The sequence below is a fragment of the Galendromus occidentalis genome, unplaced genomic scaffold (genome assembly GCF_000255335.2).
Source record: "Galendromus occidentalis unplaced genomic scaffold, Mocc_1.1 scf7180000077524, whole genome shotgun sequence".
Lineage (NCBI taxonomy): Eukaryota > Metazoa > Arthropoda > Arachnida > Mesostigmata > Phytoseiidae > Galendromus > Galendromus occidentalis.
Window position 1 is genome coordinate 2290929 of NW_003805512.1, and position 22664 is coordinate 2313592.

Genomic DNA, 22664 nt, shown 5'->3' on the forward strand with positions numbered 1-22664 from the left:
TGGTGGAATCGTCGTCTATCGGGAAGAGCTCGTCTCTAGAAATCATGTGGTGTTATCCAGAGAGCGTTTGCACCGATCCAGGCTTAAGATCACAAACTGCTCTGGGTTTCGCAATTATGTGCGAGGAAGGACATTCTCGGACTCGATACTAGAATAGAACCCGCTTTGTGTTCCACTTGGGAGAGCAGCGATACGCTCACAGAGTTCACTTGATCAGATCTAACGATTTCCATAGGACGACTCCGAGGGAGCTTTCTGATTACATGGACGAATTCCAAATGATCATCTCGTCGACATCCCTGTCCGTGTCGTCGTAATTATTGCAACATTATCATCGGTTGCCGCACCCCTCATACGAATACCCGACGCTGGTCCTGCGGAGCCAGTCTTTTCGAAATTCTCGCGGCTGAAGCACTGTAATTATGAGCTCGGAAGTCGGCATCAAGTGTCGCCGCGAAGAGCGAGGTTTATTACGCTGAGCGACCATGCCGGTCCTCGGCACGCGGCGCACACACTCACACGCCTTGATTTGCGTTCACCTAAACACCTTCGTGAGGCGCTTTCAGATTTTTTTACAGCCAGAAATCATCCAAGGGAGAGGATCCAGTCGACGAGTTGCCGGGGAATGTGTCCATATATGTCCTAGAAAATTTCAGCACTTGTTTAGTGCCTGAACGACTGTTTTAAAACGAATCATTCTCTATTTCCACAGACGTACAGGATGAGCAACATAAACACAACAAGATCTTTTTCGGGGCGAACGAAATCTCTCCGCGAGAAGTTCGCTTCGAAACGGAGTTATTCTGAGATATTCAAGCCGGATGTCGTCAAAGAAGCCGCTAATAAGGTAACATTGTCGCACAACCATGTAGACTAGGACACCGAGCCCGGACTCCCCGGGCGGAAAGCAAACGAAGAATCGTTACGCGGAAAAAACGGAATCATACGCCCTGTAAACGATCGGGACCCCCTGCGCCTATTTCAAGCTTCACTGAAACTCCGATTTACGTTTCACATCTAGAACATCCTCGAGGTTGTTCATCTGCAAGAGGAAAGATCCAGCTTTCGAGGAGATATAGGGCGATTCTCGACCGGACCTCCTTGTATTACGCTGCTCGTAACAGAAGGAGTATCTTCCATTAACTCCCCTTCGCTCCAGCGGTCATATTTCGATGGCCGCCCGTTCATATGAGTAAATGAGGAAACAGTGGCTCCCCGGTCAGTAGTGATCGATGTTACTTTGGGAATGAAGGTCCTCAGACGGCGGTGGGCGTCATCGCTAGGAACATTTTCCCTATCTTATCGAAATTTTGAGGAGAAAACAACATGGAATGCTCCTATCTGCAAGCATTACGCCCGGATAATGGGAAGTAGTAGACTCCGAGAAAAATCTGAGCGGAATCCCTTGTTCTGATCACATCGGGGCCGCCGACCGGAAACTGAATATCGATGAAAAAAAGCGAGGAATTCGGAATGTTTCCTTAACCTCATGTCTTCTTTCATGAGTCATGAGCTAGGAAGTCCAGGCATGGATAACTCTCCAGCCTAAATACATCGTCAGAGACGGGTTGATGAATGACAGAAGACGCCGAGCTGATATCGATACGCACGAATCATCATTCTATTATCATAGTATATCACTGCTCTAAGTGAGCCATGCCTGGACTCCCGAGCTCTTATAGTTGCTTCATGATCGAGAGGTTCCCCTCGGGTGTCGCTGAGCGGAGAAAGAATCGGGAGCTCAGATCCGTCGTACGTAAGCGGTCGAACGTAGAACCTCAAAGACGGTTCGTCTGTAAATGCGTGAAAGGTTCGATCGTCTTCGAGGTTAGCCGCTGCCAACGTTCTCATGCGGCTCCCCGAAGTGGCGTCATCCCCGAGACATTCACATGTAAAAGTCTGAGGGTCTCTACTTTCGGGCCGAGTTTTCCGCGCGGGAAGGTTTCTCAGGATTTGGGGATTGGATTTCAGGCTCGTGGAAATTCGCGCCCCCGCTGTTCTCTGCAAGTTGCTCCGCCACCTACTATTGCGCCTTCATCCTCACCTTACATGAGCCCTGGTTCGGGGGGACCTTCGACAGGCAACACGACACCGAGCGGGTCAGCAGGGCATTCAAGCGGCGGCCTCATCTCCTCGTACGCTCTCTCGGAGACCACGTACGGGAGTGCGTTAGACATCAATAGCGAGCGAGAGAATCCCAGGTATGTTCGTGGTTGCTTGAATCGACGCAGGAGGATGATTCGCCGACAAGAGTTTCGCTCTGGATCCTGGTCCTCGCTCCGCCACACTCGTCCTCTCATTGAGTCCTCCATCTTGAAACAAGAGCGCTTGTCTATCGCTCATTTCCGGCGTACGGAAATGACTTCGAAAATTGGCCTAAAAGACTTGATGAAATTCTCACATCGTCTTGATTGGATCATGGCCGTAGGTCCTTGTATGGCAGACGCCAGTGGCAGAGATAAAATCGGGCAAATCTCCCACAACTCAGTCGCGGAGGAGTCGGAGAGACTCTCGCCGAAAAGATCATCAAACGACTCCCGTTTAGGGATAACTCGGCGGTACGATTAGTAGACGTACGATTTCAGTGCTTCGCTTTCTCAGATATGTCGTTCCTCGCATGCCGTCAAATGTCTCGAAATGCGTATACCTACTCCTCTCGCTCACCGAGGGCACGACAAGATCGACTCGTGAAGGCATCGACACACCTCGTGGGTCGAAATAAAATAAGTACCGGAACGTCTTTTTCCGAGACGCGCAGGTTGGTGAAGATCGAGCTCATCCCCGAATCGGATTTAGCATTTGGCAGCAGAGCTCGTGCTCCATGGCTGAGCTTGCAATCTATATTTGTTCATGCCATTAGAAGCAGCCGGTGATCTCGGTATGGTCTCTCAGTTCACGGAGTGGAGTACGACCACCATGAGCAGACACCCAAGGGCTCAGAATAGCTCAGCTTGCTGAATCGTTTGTATGCTCGTAGGTGTTGTCGCACCATACGGATGGACGGATGACACATATCGAGGTCCCGCACGCAGTATGGGAATTTTCTTTGAAGATTCGCGGAATCTTAAAAATCCGCCCGCAAATTCCGTCCTCGCCTTGAACAGTCCGGTCCCTTGGAGAGCTCATACATATCCCACGAGCGCTCGCGTCGAGATATTTCTTTGGATTGGGATTTCAAAAAATACGCTCAAATGACAGGAAATTCATTAGCATGCCTACTGGCGCTCAACTTTCCGCCGAACGTCGCGCGTGACTGACGATGGCGCGGCGTGACTGTCAAATAAGTTTCCCTGCATTGAGCCCGGGCTGTCGGTCGCCGCGTTGCGAGGAAATGAAAATCGCTATCCGGTCTCACTCGGAGCTCCCCACGGAACAGGACGAGATTGTTGACACTCTCAGAGGGAAACCAATTATCCACCAGTGCCGGCCTTGATGTTCCAAAATGTTGAGCAGAGACAGGGGAAACGAATTCTAATCAGGAAATCGACTGGTTTTTCCTGTCGAAGCCCGGAAAATCGTTCTTGTCACAACTAGTCTCCGATGCAGAGCTCATGACGGTTTTGCAGCATTTTGACAGGCCGCTCGCCCCAACCAGAGTAACGTGCAGAATGAGGCCAGTCGACGGAAACAAGCTGTGTGTGTCCTCCGTTCTCGACAAGCACTGCTCATGGGAAGAATGTCCCTCCAGCGTTGATCAAGAAGGGAAACAAAAATAAATTTATGGAGGAATTCTTCATCACAGGTTCCCATGGCAGCGGGACGCCGCAGTTCAATGCTGTCTCGATAATGAAGATGCAACCGATAATCACTTGAGTATACGCATACCTTCACAGGTGAGTTCCAAGCAAATTCCAGAATGTACTAGTCCTTCTTCGAACATGGTCTCGCCCGTCTGAGAGCCCAGCGAATTCTAATGCGGATAGCCTAGAGAGAGGACGAGAGATTAATGAAAAGAAGCGGAACGCCATCCCACCGAAGCGCAGGGCCGCCCTACGGAACTGTCAGCGAAGTCCGAAAAGATTCAAGCGATGACTCCGCTAAGCTATACGGGCGAATTTTCCCAGGACGTGAGGCTCCGATTCGCTGCTGCTACTGCGATCGAATGCGAAGAAAATGAGCGGACCATTTATGCCGAGCACGATCTCCACCGAATCTCGCTCCTCTATGGAAACTGGCTCCCACCGAGCAACCATTGTAGAAAAATCCCACCCAGCTGGGCTCGGCCAGCTTGACCCAGTCGGTCGTTTTCTATTCCTATCCACTGCGCTAACTCTTCGATTGAATGAATGTTTTTTTTCTCGGTTCCGCAGACTGGAAGCTGCACGTCTTCAATAGATGCGTCTTCAGGCTGCTTTTCATTCGAATCCATGCAACGACTCCTGGATTTATCGATTTCTTCGAGTTCACAACAGCAACCCCCGAATAAGAGTTCCCTCTACCTTGGAATACCCAACACAAGCGGAGGTAGGTTCCCATTCCAAAGAAAAAGTGAAATCTCGCGTCTCTTTTTCGCGCGGATTCGTCCCATTGATTCGGGTCGCGTCCATGCCGAATCCCGGCGACGCCGACGGTCGGCCCGCCCCACGCAGAGCGAGAGTCAATATATCTTTCTACGAGATAGAACTTTCGAGATTTAACCCGCCCATGGACGATCGACTCATAGCAGCCGGTGAGCACACATTCTCCAAAGTGTTCATCTAGTATTTCATCGACGCAAGTTTCTTGGGAAGAAACTTGCGTCGCCTTCGAGCCGATAGAAGAATACAATCCCGCGGCTCACCTGTTCCCGCGGATAACGCTCTTACTCTAATTCTCAATCCCGAATTCTACGGCTGCCACAGACGCTTCCCTCAGTCATCGGTAGCCGAAGAAGGAATGAGGAGGGAGGGGGGGGGCTTCCGCGTCATGCGAAACAAACGCTTGAAGTTTCGTACAAGTTTTCGGTTACTTGCAGCAGCGCGGCGAACGTTTGGGAGAATCCCGCTCAGGCCTAAAGAAGCGTTGTGCCGAACACGATCTCTCAACCCCCCCGGTCGGTAACCCCGCGAGTTATGGAGAATGTGAAGGAGCACTTCCTCAAATAAAACTCAACCTCTAATCTCTAGATCAGATAGAAATGAAGTCCGTGGACGCAGGGAAGAAGCGAGCTCCGATCACGACGTCGAAACATTGTAGCGATTCGGAACAATCGGAATCCCGTCTTGCGGACTCGTGATCCTGCGAGTCCAAACCCAGCCCGATGGAATACAGACAGTCGTCGGTCGAAACATGGAACTCATTATTTTCTACCACGAATAGGATTTTTCGGCTGTGCCCACATCCTAGCTCGCTCATCGGATCCGGGAGCGGAAGTTCCGTAGAATTACGTGGCTCAGATTCCGCCGAACCGAATACTTTTCTGCGTGCGAAATTTCCCCGTCAGTGTTTTCCGAGAAGCGAATAAGGGTGTGCACTCCCCCTTAAGTTGGAGAGAATGAATGAGCTGAGTCAATGGAAATTTGTGCTTTTCACTGAGTGAGCTTTTTCAAGAATAGCCCCAAGCGCTCTCTTCGGCACGTTCTCTCAGCGCTGCCGACGTCGATGTGGCCCTACACTCTTTCGTGCTGTTACCTGGAGCAAGAGTCCCCTCCATTCAACAGGTTGGCTTATTCGATTTCAATATCAACAACAAGCTTTGAGAACACTTAGAACGCCTCTTCGCGGAGCCTAAAAACGCCTCAGCGTGAAAGATAAACACCACTCACCTACCTCAGACTCGAGATCGCGCATGGATGGACTCCTTAGTTCGTCAGGGAAATGAGTCGAGTAGGATCCCGGGAGGGAGCTTGAATAGAATCACGCGCCGAAAGCCTGCAGAACCCAAAAGTTCCTCAATATTGAGGCGGCGGATATTCCCGATAGGTTTAAGTGTGCGGAGCCTACAGGCTTACTCAGGTTCAACAGAGTTGCATAACGTGTATGTATATCCGCTAGCTGATCCTCTAAAACTGGAACTAAACCTTCCGTGATTTGGAAAAGGGCCCCGAAAAGTGTCCCTCACACGTTGTTCGCTGCAATAGATCATCCAGAACACGTTCTTCACCTGGCGACCCTTTGTTCACCGATGAATGTCGTGACTAAGTCGAGAAAGCACCGAGCCTCAGGCTCAGCATCCCCAGGAATCCAGAGATCATTGTTATTATATTATCATCATTATAATATAATCCGGATACTCCGTCCATTTACAGGTCGCGACGGGAAGCTCGGCGTGAATTCGTTCCAGCTAAACCTCCCGTCGCCGAACGTACATCCCGAAGCGCACGACCAAGAACGAATGTTCCGGAGACTTTCCGGGAAAAGTGAGGCCTCTGAAGAGGAGGAAGAGGTCGTTCAGGATGAGCCTCCAGCGTCGGCGCTGCATCGAAGAAGAGCCTTAGTCCCTCCGAAGGTGAGTAGGATTTTTCCAATAAACAGCCGAGTAGATCAAGCGCCGATGCCAAACCGAGGAGAACGATCTCATCCCACAGATACCGTGAGCGTTGACCGTATCTTTTTATCGGCTCCGCCATCGACGCAAGCGATATAGACCTACAGTGGGTGGATAGATACCCGCGCGGCAAAAAGCCACAGAATAGGACCGCGAAAAGCGGATCGTTCACCGAGACGCTTGCGATCGCTGTGCGAGAAGATAATAAACTTTGCAACCGTCGCCCACCCGCCGAAGCGGCTCACTCGGCGCGAAGCCGAGGCAGCACTTTGAGAGTGTCTCCTGAGACTCCATTCAGATCCCTTCAGGTTATGCGATCCTGACGGTTCCATAGCGGCAGTCGTACGGCGTTGCGGCCTGGTCGCCATAGGTCACGTACAATGCGCACCAGTGTGGCCTTTCCAGCGCCAAATTGATGCCGACGTCAGCGTCGCTCGATCGAATCTCAGCTTTCGACCAGAGCTTTAATGGAGAAATATGCCCAAGGGCTCGCTCTACCAGATGATACACAGAACAAGTCCGATGCCGCTGCACGATAATTGACTGCATCAGAGAGCGATACAAGTCCCGACCGGCCTGTACCACGAGGGTATTAGCCACGGAGTCGATTCGACGGTTCTGCCGCAAAGCTGTTCCGTACGGCCGTATCGTCGCCGAGCTGGAGCCGGCATCCGAGTCTGTCGGAGGCTAGGCGGACTTATTCCTCAGCTTTTTCCTCTGTGGCACACACTTTGGGCGTTGAGAATTAGCTAAAATCGAATTCCTTCACTCGATTCCTGGCTCCTCCAATCCTAGGAAAGCCCTCCGGCGGTCTCACTCGCGAACCAGAGCTGCTGCAGTTGTGCACCTGTTCTTTTTTTATATTGTTTGCGGTGACTTCGTTTGGGGGTTCGTTCGACTCCAGTCCCGTGCCGACATTTGTTGCGTTCTAATTCGATTGTGTTCAGCGGCTGATTGTCAGCTCCAGGAGAACCGTCACGTTGAAGGACGTAAAAACGTTCTTTCGGAAAAGGGTTGATGGGGTTCGAGTCACAGTTTTCTTCTATTCCGCAACTCGCCTTTTCGCAATTCCGTGAAGGGAGAAAATTTGGTCGGCGCAAACTTCTTCCGAGGGAAGTTGAAATCTCAGCGGATGGTTTTGTGTGATTCTACGATCTCAGACGGAGACGATCGTCGGCGAAAGTTTCTCTGATTCGTATGCCGTGCGTGGCACGTTTTTTCCTTTAAGCCCTCGAAGAGACGGCGCGTCTTCTCGTTTCCCCTCCACCTGACGAATTGTTTGTTCCGAACATGCTCAATCTCTTAAGAAGTACGATCCTCGCATAAGACATTCATGATGATCAGGTGCTCGCAGAGGATCAGCATCGGGACGCGGATAAAAATCGGTCACGGTATCCGCTGCTATACGCTCCTGGTACGCTTTGAACTCTCTCGTAGTTCCACCGGAGGCTTTCAGCTTTGCCGTGGGGTACGCTGGGCAGTAACATCGCCTCCGAAAGCGAGCCTCGTCCTGGCTCATCCAGGAATGTCCTATGCTGTCGCAGCCAGAGACTACCGAAAAAATGACCTTGAGCAAGGTCTGCGCTGAGGTCCTCTCGGAGTATAATCATTATTCGAGCACAGCGGGAGATTCGTCGGAAGTCAGAGAACGACTCTCTAGGATTTCCATTCGATGAAGCTCTTGACGACGATCCCTCGAAGTGTCACGAGAGGTTATTCATTCGAGAACTCTGCTCTTGACCGAATTCGTCCACGAGTCGATCGGGACGCTCCAGCTCCGGGACTCGGATGAATCAAAGCCGAAACTTTGTGGAGTCGCACAAGTGCGGAAGGACTACGTTTGGGATGGAGCGCCCCAGATCTATCGAAAGGCAGTAGAATTGAAGAAGGACTCCCGATAAGATACAGTCGACACCATCAAGGTAGAGACGAGACATCAGATCAGTCATGCAGGGCAGGGTTGATGTCGTTCGAAGCCTGCCTCGAAATTTCCAAAATTCGAGGACTGAACTCGCGACGAACAAGTCGGAGCCGTGGAGAAGTCGTGCGCACGAGCGGGCAGTCTCACGAGCAGGAGGGAATTTCGATCGTGACGTCAGAGATGGATTTTTCCGAACTCCCAATCGAGCATAGACTGCGTACAAACCGTTCATTGATTCACCAACGTTCGTCATTAGTCTCTCCTTCAAACGAAGCCAGAGCGAAACATCTCGGTGACGAGTGGCGACACGCCTTAATGTTTTTCTTCCCAGTCAGTCGAGTGATGGCGTGGGAGCCCCCGACGCGACGAGGTTAGAGTCCCGAGGCTCTCTGTGAGCTCACAGACAGCGGGGCGCAGCTCTTAGAAGCTATTCCGATGGTGGCTGAAGCGGTAGCGTGGATAAGTTCCACAACACAGCACACCGCATCGTACCATGATCCCAGCGCGATTAGTATGGAGTGGGCGGTGATGTTCGACGCGGAAACAGGTTTCCGCGACGAGAGGTATTAGTCGCGACTGTTTGCAATCATCTGGTTCGCGCTCTGAGTAATGTGATGAGTCGATCCTCTGACGCCACGAGCGCAGCCCAATACTCCGCCCGCGTTTCCGTGTCGGTGCCTTCCTAGCTTCAGCTTCCTGTCATGTGTGCGTTGTGTCCTAGTGCGCCTGTTATGTATGAAAGATGAGGCCCTGCTTCGAGTAACGATCAATTAGAGATCCACGTTAGAAATTATCAGTGAGTGTCCTCCACATGAACGCCCATCGGAAGCAGAGTTAAGATAAGACCGGCTCTGACGAGATGTTCGCACGCTGAACCCTTTGTGCTCAGCTTCTTGTCAGCAGAGACCACTTTGTTAAAGGCTGGAGGGAGATGGGCCTCTAGTGCATTCATGCCCCTCAGGATAAAATATAGCGGATCCTGGCCACAGCATGTATGAACACAGCCGGGACGTGAAGCAGATAGATGTGGCTGTGCGATGCCGGGAAGCGCCGTATTGCATCCGGCCATTACGAAATCTGTGAACAATTTCGCCACAGAACTAGGCACATACGCCGAAAGGGAAAAGTCGATTCTCAGAGTCGAATCGAATCCGAATTCTCCGGTACCCCGCGTAACCTATTTAGCGCAGCAAGTTCACCTTCGCTGGAACGTCCGAGTGTACGCAGCAGAATAGATACCCGGACTAAGGTTATTCGTTTGCTCACGTCAGTATGCTAAAGTCCTCTCTGTTCCAGCTAATTTGTCCCGATGGCTATGAAGACGCAAGTCATAGGTGAGTGTTACCTCGACATTCATTGTTCATTCATAAGAGGTCTTTTCTTCATCTGAAAGTATATCCGGAACGTGTCTAGGGCCTTATCATGCACTGTTCGCCAGATTGCGTCTCCTTCCTCAGGTTCCACCCGATTTCCTTTCCATCAGCTTCTGGGAGCATGCGGATGAGGGGATCAGAGTTTCGGCTTTCTAGAGAAAAGCCTCTATGGACTACGGTCCTTTCTAGGTAGTTGGCCAGAAAAATGCTCAGAGATGCATGGGCTTCTCTTTCCGCCGGCCAGGAAGTTAGAAGCGAAGACTTCGAAGTCGGACAATCGGTGGGACGGTGCTAGTGTCTGACAGAACTACCCATGTGTACGCTCTTTCGCACGTGCGCGTGAATATTCACTCGTTGCGTTGGAAGACACAAACTTTTCTGCTGCCTCTGCAAGGTCGCCATTTTTTCGTTCTTGCTCCGACTGGCGTACGTCAACAACAGGCAAAAGGATTGGGAGCTTCCGAATCGGCGCGCTCCATCTCGAACAAGGGAAGAGCGCTTCTGCGCGATCCGTGTGTTACTGACATGTTCTCGAAGTTGACATACGGGACGGATGTTACAACACGACCTGCCACGCAAATTGGGAAAGCACTTCCAAATTTGAGTCGTGTCTCGGCTCACCTCTCCCATTGTTTGGGAGCTCGGAATCACAGGGATACAGCGAATGCCTGCCGGAAAACTTTCTGAAATACGGGCTTATCGGAGCAGATCGGGCCTCCGGATCCAATTTACGTCGGCGACTTCCTCCGCTTCCTCTTCCCACTTGCTTCTGCGACTCTCCGGAGTCAGAACGCAATCCCAGCGGATGGTCGCAGAGCTCGCTGAGGTCGTTTGCCGAATGACTTCGTTTCTCCGTGAGGATCCTATCTGTTGATGTTCTCCCACCGAAATCAGATAGACGCGCTCTCCTCCCGCGGCAGCTCTGCAGGGAGGGCCTCGGCGTCAGATCCCTGACTCGGAGTGGGTTCGTACCTCTTCCAGTCCACTCTGATATTGAAAAAGCAATTCTCCTCGATCAGGCCAGCCGAGCTCCATTTTTGCGCATACGCTGCATCGATGGGGAACACCCGAGGGACCCACGAAGCAACTAACGGATGATTCCGCCGACCGACCGATCGCACTCCCGTGGAATTTCCTCGATCGGTACCCCGTGCTAGGATCGGATTAATGCCGATATTTTTTCTTCTCGGGAGCTCCGGACGCTCTTCAGGTTTCGCCTTCAATACTTCGTCTTCCCACATTATTAGTTTCCGATCTCGATCGCAGGACCGTCCAGAGAGGAATGAACGCTTGACATTCTCTCATTCTCTGCACTATGAACGGCTCAGGAATTCCGGCGTGTTAACCGGAACACGATCAGCGAATCGACTCGTCTGAATCCCCGTGTAGACTCAAGGATTGAGGAGCTCTCCCGAATCAAGCCCAACTTCACGCTCGCTAAGGATTGTCTTGAGTCATTGACTTCTCATCCTTACCCGCTTCGTTTGGTCTTGCGAGTTCCGCAACAAAAATGAGGAGAAGTTGGACCGTCGATTGATGCTTTCTCGACCCTAAGCAGGGCGGGTGCGTCGGAGATCCTCGGTCTGACAGTGTCGCAGGCACGCAGACGTCTTGCACTCCATATGTGCCGCACCGTTCATCAAGATGATATACACATCTCAGTATTCGACACTGGATTAGCGGCGACGATACACCCCTTCCGACGCGTATGAAAAAAGAGCTCCGCACAAACTTTCTGCTGAGTAGCTTCCCGCCGGGCCGGCATATCTGCTTACGGTGGTCTTCTCCTCCTAATACCGGTGCAATGTATCATAATGGCGGGGGGAAAGACTTGATGCTTTTTGGCGCAAAAAAAAACGCGTTTCGGGGCTCTCTCATGATACAAGGCATCACAACCTCGAAATAGGAGAGAAAAAGTCGCTCATCGCTGTCGGACTCACCGCCGCCCTATGGGAAGCTGCGAAAAAACAATCCTCCGACCTCCTGGTGCTAGAGGCTCATGCGCCCGCTCCATCAGTCGACAGTCTTTTATGGCAATCCCGAAGCAGCAGGGAAATTCCCTTCCGGAATTTTCAATAAGAGCAAAGATTTACGTGAACAAAAAACACCAATCCGATTCTTGGGACCGGAGCAAAGAGCTATCATACCGAAGGGAAATCATGAAGCCTCAAGCGATAGGCAGGAAACGAACTCTTGGTCGTCGGCCTCGTCTCGCTCGAAGAAATCGTGGGTTGGTGCGGAATTTGGGGCGCGGGATCATCCATATTCCGGGAATCGAGAAACGAGGGTGTTTTTAGGAGACCCGGTGCTCCTGCGTGGGACCATGAAATATCGGCTCTCCTGGGAAACCGCGGCATGGAATCCGAGCTCGTCCCCGCCCAGTTTTCTGCGTAAAATTCCGAGTTGAGAGTCGCAGAAATTGAATCGCCCGAACGTATCGCATATGAGAACCCGGAAGTATGCTCGAGCGTCGGAATGGATGGTGAAGCGTCGTGCCACGGCACCCTTCACCTTGAGGCGGACGCTTTGGCGCTTCAACACGCAACGAGATTCTGTGTCCATCGAGTAATATGCCCGATTCAGCTCATCTTTTTCCTTACAGTGATGAGGTCCCTATAGAGCGACGAAGAAGCAGCAGCGGCCCTGTCGAAGTGTGCGGCGCTGCCGACTCGAGCTCACCGTCTGGGGATCTTCTGGTCTACTCGAAGGTGTTGACTCAGCGAAACAATATCCTGACACAAGCCCAGCAAGGTGAGATACCATTGAAGGAGAGAAATGCACTCGGGAACACAGTCTCGCGGTACAGCCGAATCAAGAATGACTCGAGACATTTCGCGATAGTGGGCTCCTTCCTGAACATTTTCTCGCGAATATGTCCATTTCCGTCCGATTCGAATCTTATCAATGGGGAAGTCATCAGGTAGTTCTATGTATAATGATGAATAGAAGACGGATCCCGAGGCGGGATTTCATCTCTGAAGCCTGATTCTGTTGTCGGACCTCTGGGATTCCTGAGCCCGTTGGCTCGATGCCCGTAAGCTAAAATTTCCGAACCGACCTCTGACTCGATAGATAAGTTTCCACGACGGAGCCCCTCCAATCCCAACAAACTCCACGGGCAGGATTTTCTCGGACGGCTGGTAGCTTTGGAGCGCTGTTTTGTTGGCGTCGTTTCCTGGTCTTCCGAGACGCAGCTAGCTCGCAGGTAGCCGAGAGGACATCGTTGTTGCTCGGTCCGGTCTCTGGGGTCTGACGCAAGCTGTCTTGAAAAACTGACACGCACGACCCATGGGAAACAGGCGGACGTGTACGCCAATGTATACCGAGTCGTAAACAGGAAGGCGACACTGAGTAGAGCGTCGTCGTTACGGGAGCGACAAAACTGAGCGAGAGTTATCAAAAGCCGAAGACCTGGGGAATAATAAAAAAGGGTTCACTCGTGGAGCATCGAGCTTGAATGAGTTCAAGAAAGTTGAATCCGAATAAAGTCCCCGAATGAAATCGGCGCATTCATCTGAGACTCCGGAGAAATTCGAATTCCTTGTTGTTGTCACCTTGTCTGTAGATCGGAGTTCCTTCGTAGAGACCGATATTCCCGCATGATGAGGCAACACAGTGATCGTGTCTAACTGGCTACGGGCAGCTTTCCACAGTTTCTAACAAGATGCTTGTTAAAGTAGAACCGTATAGACCGGGCCTCGTCATTAATTAACGCCCTGTTTTCTCGCTTCGCAGAGGTGGATGGCTCGACGCAGTCACTGATGGCTGTGGCTAGTGAAGGTACGTGAGCATTCTCTTCACAGGTTACCGTCAGGAGCCACCCCCACCTTGGAGAAAAAGCCGATGTCACTCCCTTTAGATCCCGGAGACCTCTAGAAAGCGTGAATGAACAGAGAGGGGAGATTCTCGAGAAGGGGACGATGGGGGATTTGTCAGAGAAGTCCGTCTTGGAATTTGATTCCGGAGGCTCTGTTGGCGTTGTCAGACACTGAGGGCTGAATCTGAGCAAGTCGTTCCAAAGACAGCTGGTCTGGACGCGGAAGCCAAGATGTGATGCCCGAATTTCCTCTTTCTTCTAAGTCTTGAACCCCCTTCCCCGACTATTCCTCTCAGAAGCCGCATTGAACCGTAGCCGAAGGCGTCTCCATTCGAAAACCGAACCTACCCGAGATATGTAAACTTCGATCACTGAGCCCAGTATTCGATGATTCTATCGATGAATCGAGGCTTCCCGAGCCTTGCAGTTTGACCCCTTTATCCGTGGTCGGATTAAATTCAGCGATCCTATTCACATAAATATCACTGAGCCGCTATCTCCTCTGTGACTTGCCTCGAGGTATCTCGCCGATCCCTCTCCGACTCTGCCCTGATTTGACGCAAGGACTCTCTAAGCCAGAAGAGTCAATTTTCAGAGTCTGGCCGCAAGGGGCGTAACTCTTGGTCCCTTCTGCGAATCGTAAGTTTGATATTGGTACGAAACTTTTACCTTATCTACATGTGGTCGTGTTTCTGCCTCTCCCCCTCAACGCTCTCTCTCTTCCGCTATCTCTCTATCACTTTGATCCCAAACTTCTGATGACAAGTGAGCTGTTCACCATTTCTACCCCTGCGATAGCTGCTCTTTCTACCGCGGCTGCTGAAAGTCATGGTCCGAGATCTATGCTGTTGGTGATCCTCCCGTGCTTGCGCAACCTACCTCGAACGATCGGAAACTCTATTTGAGTCATTCTCTTCTCTGAATTTTATATTTATTCCTCTATTTACCGTGTTCTCTATCGTTCCTGTGACCTGCATCTGAACTCGGAGATTGGTCACGCTTGCTCGTTTGAAACACACCGCAGTCGGACCCGAATTTTCGAGTCCTGCATCCCGAAGCCACTATAACTGTCGCTGAACGAGCGGAATCGCATCGCGCAGGCTGGAACATCGAAATCTGTCAGAAACACGAATATAGTTTCCCGCATGCTAACTGCGACGATCGTCCGGACCGAGACCCATCCATCCACCTTTCTGCCCTTTCGAAACTCGATTGTCAAAGCTCCAATGAGCTCGACCGTGGCTTCGAAAGATAGGATATGGCTGTTTATTTGTTGCTCGGCTAATCGTGCACCCGATGGGACCCCATTAGACGACGAATAACTCACCCGGACGAGCGTCTCGGTTGCCGGATTCGGGGGAAGCGTTCGTCAAAAATTTCTTCGAGGAAGGCTCGTCCCGTTGAGCGATTTCACCGTTCGTTCAATGTTCAAGCCCGCCCGTATCGTTCGCGCCCGAACCCTTCTCACGGTGTCCCTGTCTAACCTGACTGTTTTATCTGAAATTCTGCGTAGTTCGACCGGAATCATCGAGGAAAGTCAGACAGTATCACTGGACTCGAAGAAGTGTTGAATCAATTGCGGCCTTCAGACGTGGATGATGAACAACTCTGTAAATACAAGGTAGGTGATACCGAGCGCGATGCGTGTAGAATCGCAGAGCCCGAATTTGTTTTTTGTACCGAACGATGTATCGACGATCGAGAACCATTCACGCTATCCGCTATCGCTTGGAATGTGTTAACCCGAATCTCTTGGCCGGCATGGGCGCATTGTAGCGGTGCCGACACCTCCTCATCTCGATCCGAGATGTATGTATTCCGAAAGCTGGGAGGTCATTGGCCCCGGGAAACTTCCCTCTTGACTGTTTGCGGTCTTCCATCCCTGTGAAAAGAGGCAGATTTCTAGCTCATTCAGAAACCTGCGGAACGTTCGAGAACTATGTGCAGTCCTTCAACTTCGCCAACGCTCGAATCCTTACGGGAAGAGAGGCAGAACCCCGATGCGTTGAACAAGCAGCATATGTATATGAGGCTAGGCTGTAGTCACACATTGTTGTTCTGAAGTGTTGGTGTTCCGAAAGCCGCGGGAACGAGTTATTTCGCAGGCTGACTATTTTTTTGTCGTCGGACCGGCCCAGGATTGAATTCCATCGGAATGTTCCCCACAGTCGGGGGACTTCTTCTGGCGCTCTGAAATCTCGCAACGCTTATTGACCTGGATGACGCATGGAACGACCACAAGAGAGAATTCGCCAAAGACTCTCCGTGAAGCTGCCACATAGGCATGCTGCAAGGCTCCAGTTTCGTTCCATCAAATCCGTAGTGGCGACGCGACGCCTGAACGTTGATTCGTATCCTCTTGCTTCAGCTCGGGTTGAGTCCACGGCGCAATAGGTGTCGATCATGTCTCAAACGACGAATTCCGGAATTGCATCGATGGACGTAGGTCGGTATCGGACTCTGATGAGTCGGGTCCCGGAAATGTTGTCGAAAGTTGCTTGCTCCCGCAGTCTCCATTGTTCGGCGGCCCATTCCACTCGTTGAAATCGAACAAGACACCCGAACTCGGATCACAAGGAACTGAAGCAACGACATTTTCGCTTGCGATGTCGCTGCTCACTTTCGTTCTCGTCTCTCAATTCGTTGTCAGCGACTTACCGGTCGGGACGTGACTCGTTCGGAATGGACCCGATAAGAAGCCTCTTTCCCCGGCTGCTCTACGGAAGTTCTCTCAGTGGACCTCGAGGGCAACGATGGAAGTGTGCTCGGAAGCCTCAGCAGAATCGAATTAGAGGACGGGTGTTTGAACAGCGGGAACCCCGGAACAGCGAACTTTTCGCAATGGAATCGCATTTTGAACAGCCACGGGGTCTCTGTAGGGACCCGACTATTTTCACGAAACAGGTTACCGTCACTTCTGTCCTCTTCATTCAACTGCCGTAACGAAAGTCGTGAGCGAAAGCGGACAGGAGAGCTTCGCAACGCGTCTGACCGCGAGTGAATGTGGAATCTCCGATTCTTCTCGCTCTATTCCTCTCGTCGACCGAGTCCATCGTAAGGTCCAGCTCGGAAGGGCGAAGCGGCGCGCACCTACTCCTATCAGAGAATGGGTCGGGACGGAATGTGCGAGGAAAATGACCCCGATCCTGAGTGTTGCTTAGATAAAGCAGCAAGGACAGGAATGGTCCGTTTCCTTGGGACGTCGAGGAACAAGCCGACTCAGCTTATGACTGGAGGTTCCGGTGCCGGGAACAGCGGAATTCCTTCCTTGCTCTGACAAGGCTGAGATTCGTTGACATCGGAATCACTGCTCGGAAGCTCCCGCGACCCCGTCAGATATAGCATCCATGATCTTTTAGTATCCGAAGAAGGTCGTTGTTTCCGTCTCCGTCTCGGAGTCAGAAACGAGGGGCCCGGCCACCAAATGACACGATCGCTGTCGGACCTCCGGGTTCGCGTCTGTCATTCCTGAGTCCAGGTTCAAGCGCCCGCTTGACCCCCCCCTCTACCACCGTCCCTTCGGCCAGTTTCGCTACATGGGTTCTATTGAGATCATGATTTTAGCTCAAGCTTTCGTTCCACACAAGGGAGGCTACCGACTCCCGCTCGATTCGCTTGCGGGAATTGCACGCGGAACCATGGACACGGCGAGAATAAGTTCTCATGTGTACGTGGACGTTCCAACGGCGATCCGATCATCGGAATTTGAAGATCTCATCTTTTCCTCCTCAGGGCCTTCAGTGGAGCGACTTCGTTGCTCTTCAAACAAGCCCCAGTACGGCAGAAACGGGAGACACGTCGGAACCCTCCTCTCCAAGAACGATTCCGGATACCGTCACCGTTGCACGAGGAATTTATAGCATGGATGGCGCTCGGAAGAAAGAAGCAATCTGGGATCTCTTCCAAACCGAGTGCATGTTCCTTTACGATCATCTGATGGTCTTGAGAAATGTGAGTGACGCCTCAGCCGGTCCAGAATCCTTTGACGCATTGATCGGAATTTCCTTTAGACTCTGTAGCTCGCTGGACGTTCTTCTTAAAAGAAAAATTGAGCTTGGTTCCGGGCGAACGAGTTTTCCTGGATGTCGGAACAAGAAGTATAATTGGATCATCCCGTACGTAGACGTCGAGACGAAGCGCAGCGGCTAATTTTGCAGTTTTAGCATAACTCACGTGCTTAGCTTAGCAGAACGGGCTCAGGGTGTTCTGTTTGATCACGCGAAGTATCACATGGGCGTTTCCAGTCACTACGCTCCCGAGACTCATGAGGGTAATTAGGGTATTCTGCCTTTCGGGGCGCAATCACCATCGCTAACGCATGCCGACGGGGCCGTTTCGCAGACATGGAGGCATTCTCACGCATACACAAACGCGAACACCCGCGCAGACGGAGGAGATTTGCCGTTAAGCAGGCGGAACCCTTGTCAAGCTAGAGCTCGCTCGCTGTACTTATCCCTTCCCCCGGGTTCGCACGCCACATATTCAGCCGCGCGTTCCGCGCTTGAATCCTCCTCGTATCGGGATGTCTCAGAAGAGCTAAGCGTCAACTTCAATTCTTTCTGATTCCATCTCCCCAGACATGATACTTTCGAGCAGGAAAGGCGCGAATTGAGAGCGATTTTGGCCGATTCCCGGGATATTTGAGGAAATATATGGGTCGCGCTTCCAGGAAAACTAATCAAGGCTAGGTGGCCCCGGGCGAATAATTAACGCTACCCTCTGGACTGCAGGTTTTCATGGAGCCACTGAAAAAAATCCAAGTTGAAGGCTTCGCGATGTTTGCGGAGCCCGAGGTTCTGTTCGGCAACCTGGACGAACTCTGTTGCGTCACGTACGCATTCTGCAAAGAATTCATCCAACTGCTGAGTTCCGATAGCATGTCCACAAGTGATCTTCTACTGAAGCTGTTCACAAAAAGTTGCAAAATCACCTCCATGAGACAGGCGTACCATCGTTACACTCTGAATTATATCAATGCTCTCAATTATCTCGAGACTCTACGGCGACAGATCGAATTCGTCGAGTTCGAAAAGGTAAGATATCGGGGTGTTTGGCCAAATTCTGCGTCTCCCCGTCCATGGGATCTCGAGACTCCTATCCAACGGCTTCTTCGCCTCTTCTCGCAGTGGTGTTATAAGGACCCGCGCTGTAAGAAACTCCAACTGCCGGATCTTTTGGTCTCTCCCGTACAACACGTTATGCGTATCCCGCTCGTACTGCGGAAGATCCTCTCGAGGAGCGACGAGAGTCAGGAGAAAGCTGCGATAGAGTCTATATTGGAAGCCGAAGAAGCCTCTCTCCGTGAGTACCGCCGCCGTGCAATGGAACGACTCCATTACAGGATTATGAGCTCTCCGACCGTTCCACGAGGAGCGGACTGATGGACCGTCGGAGGAAACCGAATTCTAGAATAATTTGTGCTAAACAATTCCCGGGCGGGCCCGCCGCCGGCAGCCATGCAACACGCTCACTTATCCCCCGAAATTACGCAAACTCGGACTATCAAGGCGCTGGACGGTTCCTCGGTGTCGGGAGATATTTCCGAGAACGGAGCCAGTTTCGTAAAGCCGCTCTCGTTGCAGGTGAGCTCGACGATAAAATGAAATGGCTGAAGAACTTCGAGCGACTCCTGGAAATCCAGAGGAACATCGTCTGGCCATCCGTGACTGAGCTCGACCCAAAGGCATTCGTGCCCGAGGTGAGTGCGTCGCCAAATCGTCAAAGGCCTAATTCGGATAGATTATGTCGCTGTCTGGGTCCTTACTAGTCGTGCTGCTTCCACAGTTTCTGAAAACTCCTCTGAGCAGACAGCCGTGTGAGAAACTCATTGTGAGTCCTAAAAGACAGATAGTACTCGAGGGAGTACTCACACTGATGGGTGAGTGTTCAGAAAACATGTATCCGAGAGCATCGCTTTGCTCGGAATACGCTCGGGGAGAGTTTCGGCTCTGATCGCATCTTATGGCTCACTTCTTGCAGAGAGTGGTCGACCTTCCGAATGTTACTTGATTCTCTTCGACGACATGATTCTTATAACTAGACGAAAGCGTCCGCTCAATAAAAAAGTACGTGTCTGTCGGAACCTTTTAACAGCTGAGTTTATGGCTCCCGCGTTGTCTCGCACCGAACGTCATCAGGGACGACTATAGGGAATCCATATAACACTAATGGGGACCCATTCCTGTTCGTCCTCGCAGAAATCAACGATTACTGAAAACTGGGTTACGTGCGGATCACCGCCAACGACAGGATCGGGGATCGATATGCAGGAGGGCACATCAACGGGGACTGGCACAGTGATCACCGGGAGCAAATATATCGTCTACAAACAACCGCTGTCCCTCGACAGAGTTTGCATCCACGATGTCTCAACGCAAGACGCTACCGGTGAGCAATCTGAACTTTTATCACCCCTTCTGCGTGTTGAGCTGCGGTCCTGCTGAGTATAGGATCGATCCTCCCATCGCATCATGAATACCGGCAATGTCATCCGCTCTTCGGGCTGCTCGATCCGGATACACGTTCAGCCTCAGTGGGAGTGCGCTCTCACGTAGAGACTCCGATAACTCATTCAAAGAGGTCAAAATGCGGAATCCCTATGGTACGAGAGCCATTAATGACTACCACAGATGGGATTGCTGATACAGTCCTAATTATGACTCTGAGGGGAGCAAAAAACGGCATGTCTGTCCATTAATAAGCACGCGGGGTCGAACGACCTCGAAAACGGGCATTCTCGCTCCGTTCGCGTTCATGCTTCACAATGCTCATGACTCTCCCCGTGATAGTGACGAATTTCCCCGGATCAAGAGTCTCCGGGCAGGCTCAATTCTGGAGCTGGTCCATTCGCCTAATGCGGTGCGGCGAATACATGCTCATAATTATTTCTCAGTAAGGAGCTTTGCAAGGGAGTAATTGCATGCGCAAGCCGAAAAACCGCGTTATCAACGCTCCGGGCTAGTGGATGGATACATACTAGGTGAATATGCAGATGAATAGACTTTTTACCGGGCCTTGTCCCCTCTTACAGCGAACAACCTCCGTCACGCCTTCGTTTTCGTGTGTCTGAATCGCTTTCAACAAGTTGTTAATGTACACACGTTCCAGACACAGAACGAGAGTTCTAAGGTAAATTCTCCGCCGGAACCAAACCCAGGACCCGGTGGCTTTGCATGGAATTCCCAACTTAGCGCCGTCTGCGGTATCGAGGATGAGGCTTTGCTATGTCCTCTCCGAGCGACATTTACGACGAGCCCGAGAGATCGAGGCATTCCCTGTGCGAGGATAAGGCCACGCGGAGTGTCGATCTGGGCAAAGAGCATTGCCACCATAAAAGTTTCAGGGACACTGATTGCAACGTTTGCTTGCAGTTGCTGTGGCTGGGTCGTCTCCAGGACACCGTCGATCACTGGAAACGCACACTGCAAAGCACGGTATTTAGACACAGGTGTGTATGGAGCGTCGGGTTCCTCGGTCTACTGTGCAAGGATAGTCGGTACCCTCCTAGGTATTGATCGCAGGCTCCGACGGAGACATTTAAGGATAATACATTTAACGACTTTTCTCCGCAGACCTTCGACCGCGCCATCAGATTGCGTCAGCATTTCTGGACAACAGTCACCGCGCAGGTCGACTTAAATCAGTGAACTGGAATCCGGCAAACTCGCGCCGATTCTCGCGAGAGGCCGTCGTTTCTCGCTCATTCGAAATCTATTGCCCGACGACGATAAATCTTCTGAGAAAAACAGGACGGAAACCTGTTTTTGAAAATTTATTCCTCCATCCTTCAGACGACGTCGAAATGAATCAAATCATCCATTTATCAAGAGTAGCAAGGGGAGAGCCACAGAAGAAGGAGACGAGACGCTCACGAGAGGCGAATGATAACTCTCGTTCAAGGGCCTGGGAAGACGATGCCTGACCAGGTCTGACCCTAAAGAGGAGATGCGAGCGGCTCCCCCCGATATTCCGAATGGGAATGCGGGAATATTGTACGAAAATCAAGCCAGGCATCATTGAGTCGAAACGGCGGCGAGGTGTCGAGTCCGCGCTCTCGTTCACTGACTTAAATGAGGAAGCAAATAACCTAAGAGAAATGCACCGAAGCATTCAACCAGATGTGGGCATTTCATGATGCTCGTCGGCCCGATGTAACAGATCCTGGCGAGAACCAGTGGGTCGCTTGGTCGAAAGGGTTCACCGCCTGTGTCGTCAGTCACAGGCGATCATAACTGTTGGCCTCGATGTGAACCCGTTATTGCGAACGACATGCCACAAATATGTCGCGTTTCTCTGCTTGTACAGTCTGCTACCGCTGCTCCCGATGCTGACGGTCGTTGCTCAGACCGCCACTACACAAACAACGGACACAAACGCGTGTCTGATGCGACGGCAACGAAGTCACGGTGCACGATAGAATATTATCGTGTCTACCCCTCGACGGGATGCAACGAATGCTTGGCTGGCTGGTCGGGCGGTCGATTCTTCGGTCGGTCAGCTGGCTGAATAGTTGGTTTAGTCGTCTTACCGTATGATTACCAGCCCATCTGTCCGTCCGTCCGTCCGTTCGCATGTTGGTGGGCAGCACCATCGGCATGAGGTTTGCTAGGACATGTGCCGTCAGCACCGGTGGCCCGGGCGGCAGAGAGCAGCGACCGACAAGAGCCCCCAGAGTCATTACAGGGATCGATGGAGAAAATTTTCGGTGAGAAGGACGAGCTGTCGGCGGGGGGACTACACCGCGACTTCTGTTTTCCAGTTTGTCCAGGGAAATTTTGACCACAGTGAAGAATTGGGTCCCTAGCATAGTCTTCTCTCGACTCAATCTTGAAATTCGGTGCAGGGCCGCGAGAATGGTTCGAGCGGAGTTGGAGCTACATGCATTTTATGAACACGGTGTCGCTGACTGAGAATCATTTGTCCTACCCTCGTGATCGGACTGTGATGGTTATCACGCCCCGATGGCAGAAGAATAATCGCTTTTGTGCCGGTCGGCCCACCTCCGGGTTGTTCGAAAGAGGATTTTTATGGTCGACGGAAGAGCTGAGCTATCGTTTTCTACTGCCGCTAGATGGCACCATCGATACC

General features: G+C 51.6%; 1 protein-coding gene across 1 annotated transcript; it reads left to right on the forward strand.

The window, feature by feature from the left end:
• Nucleotides 1-721: 721 nt before the first annotated feature.
• On the forward strand, nt 722-21215 carry LOC100908993 (pleckstrin homology domain-containing family G member 5-like). Its single transcript, XM_029112700.1, has 20 exons — nt 722-847; nt 1972-2201; nt 3743-3833; nt 4311-4464; nt 6228-6427; nt 9684-9721; nt 12363-12511; nt 13496-13540; nt 14173-14216; nt 15091-15198; nt 17310-17528; nt 18308-18610; nt 18704-18878; nt 19160-19275; nt 19362-19455; nt 19557-19642; nt 19775-19964; nt 20608-20705; nt 20948-21024; nt 21149-21215. The coding sequence occupies exons 1-20, from the start codon at nt 722-724 to the stop codon at nt 21213-21215; spliced, it is 2610 nt and encodes an 869-aa protein (XP_028968533.1).
• The last annotated feature ends 1449 nt before the right edge of the window (nt 21216-22664 follow it).

What these genes read in the sequence shown, in the direction of transcription:
- LOC100908993 (XM_029112700.1), top strand. Translation starts at nt 722, where the DNA reads ATGAGCAACATAAACACAACAAGATCTTTTTCGGGGCGAACGAAATCT. An exon ending in CTTGGTCCCTTCTGCGAATC is followed by an intron (nt 14,217 to 15,090) that starts GTAAGTTTGATA and finishes AATTCTGCGTAG; the next exon opens with TTCGACCGGAATCATCGAGG. An exon ending in AACAACTCTGTAAATACAAG is followed by an intron (nt 15,199 to 17,309) that starts GTAGGTGATACC and finishes TTTCCTCCTCAG; the next exon opens with GGCCTTCAGTGGAGCGACTT.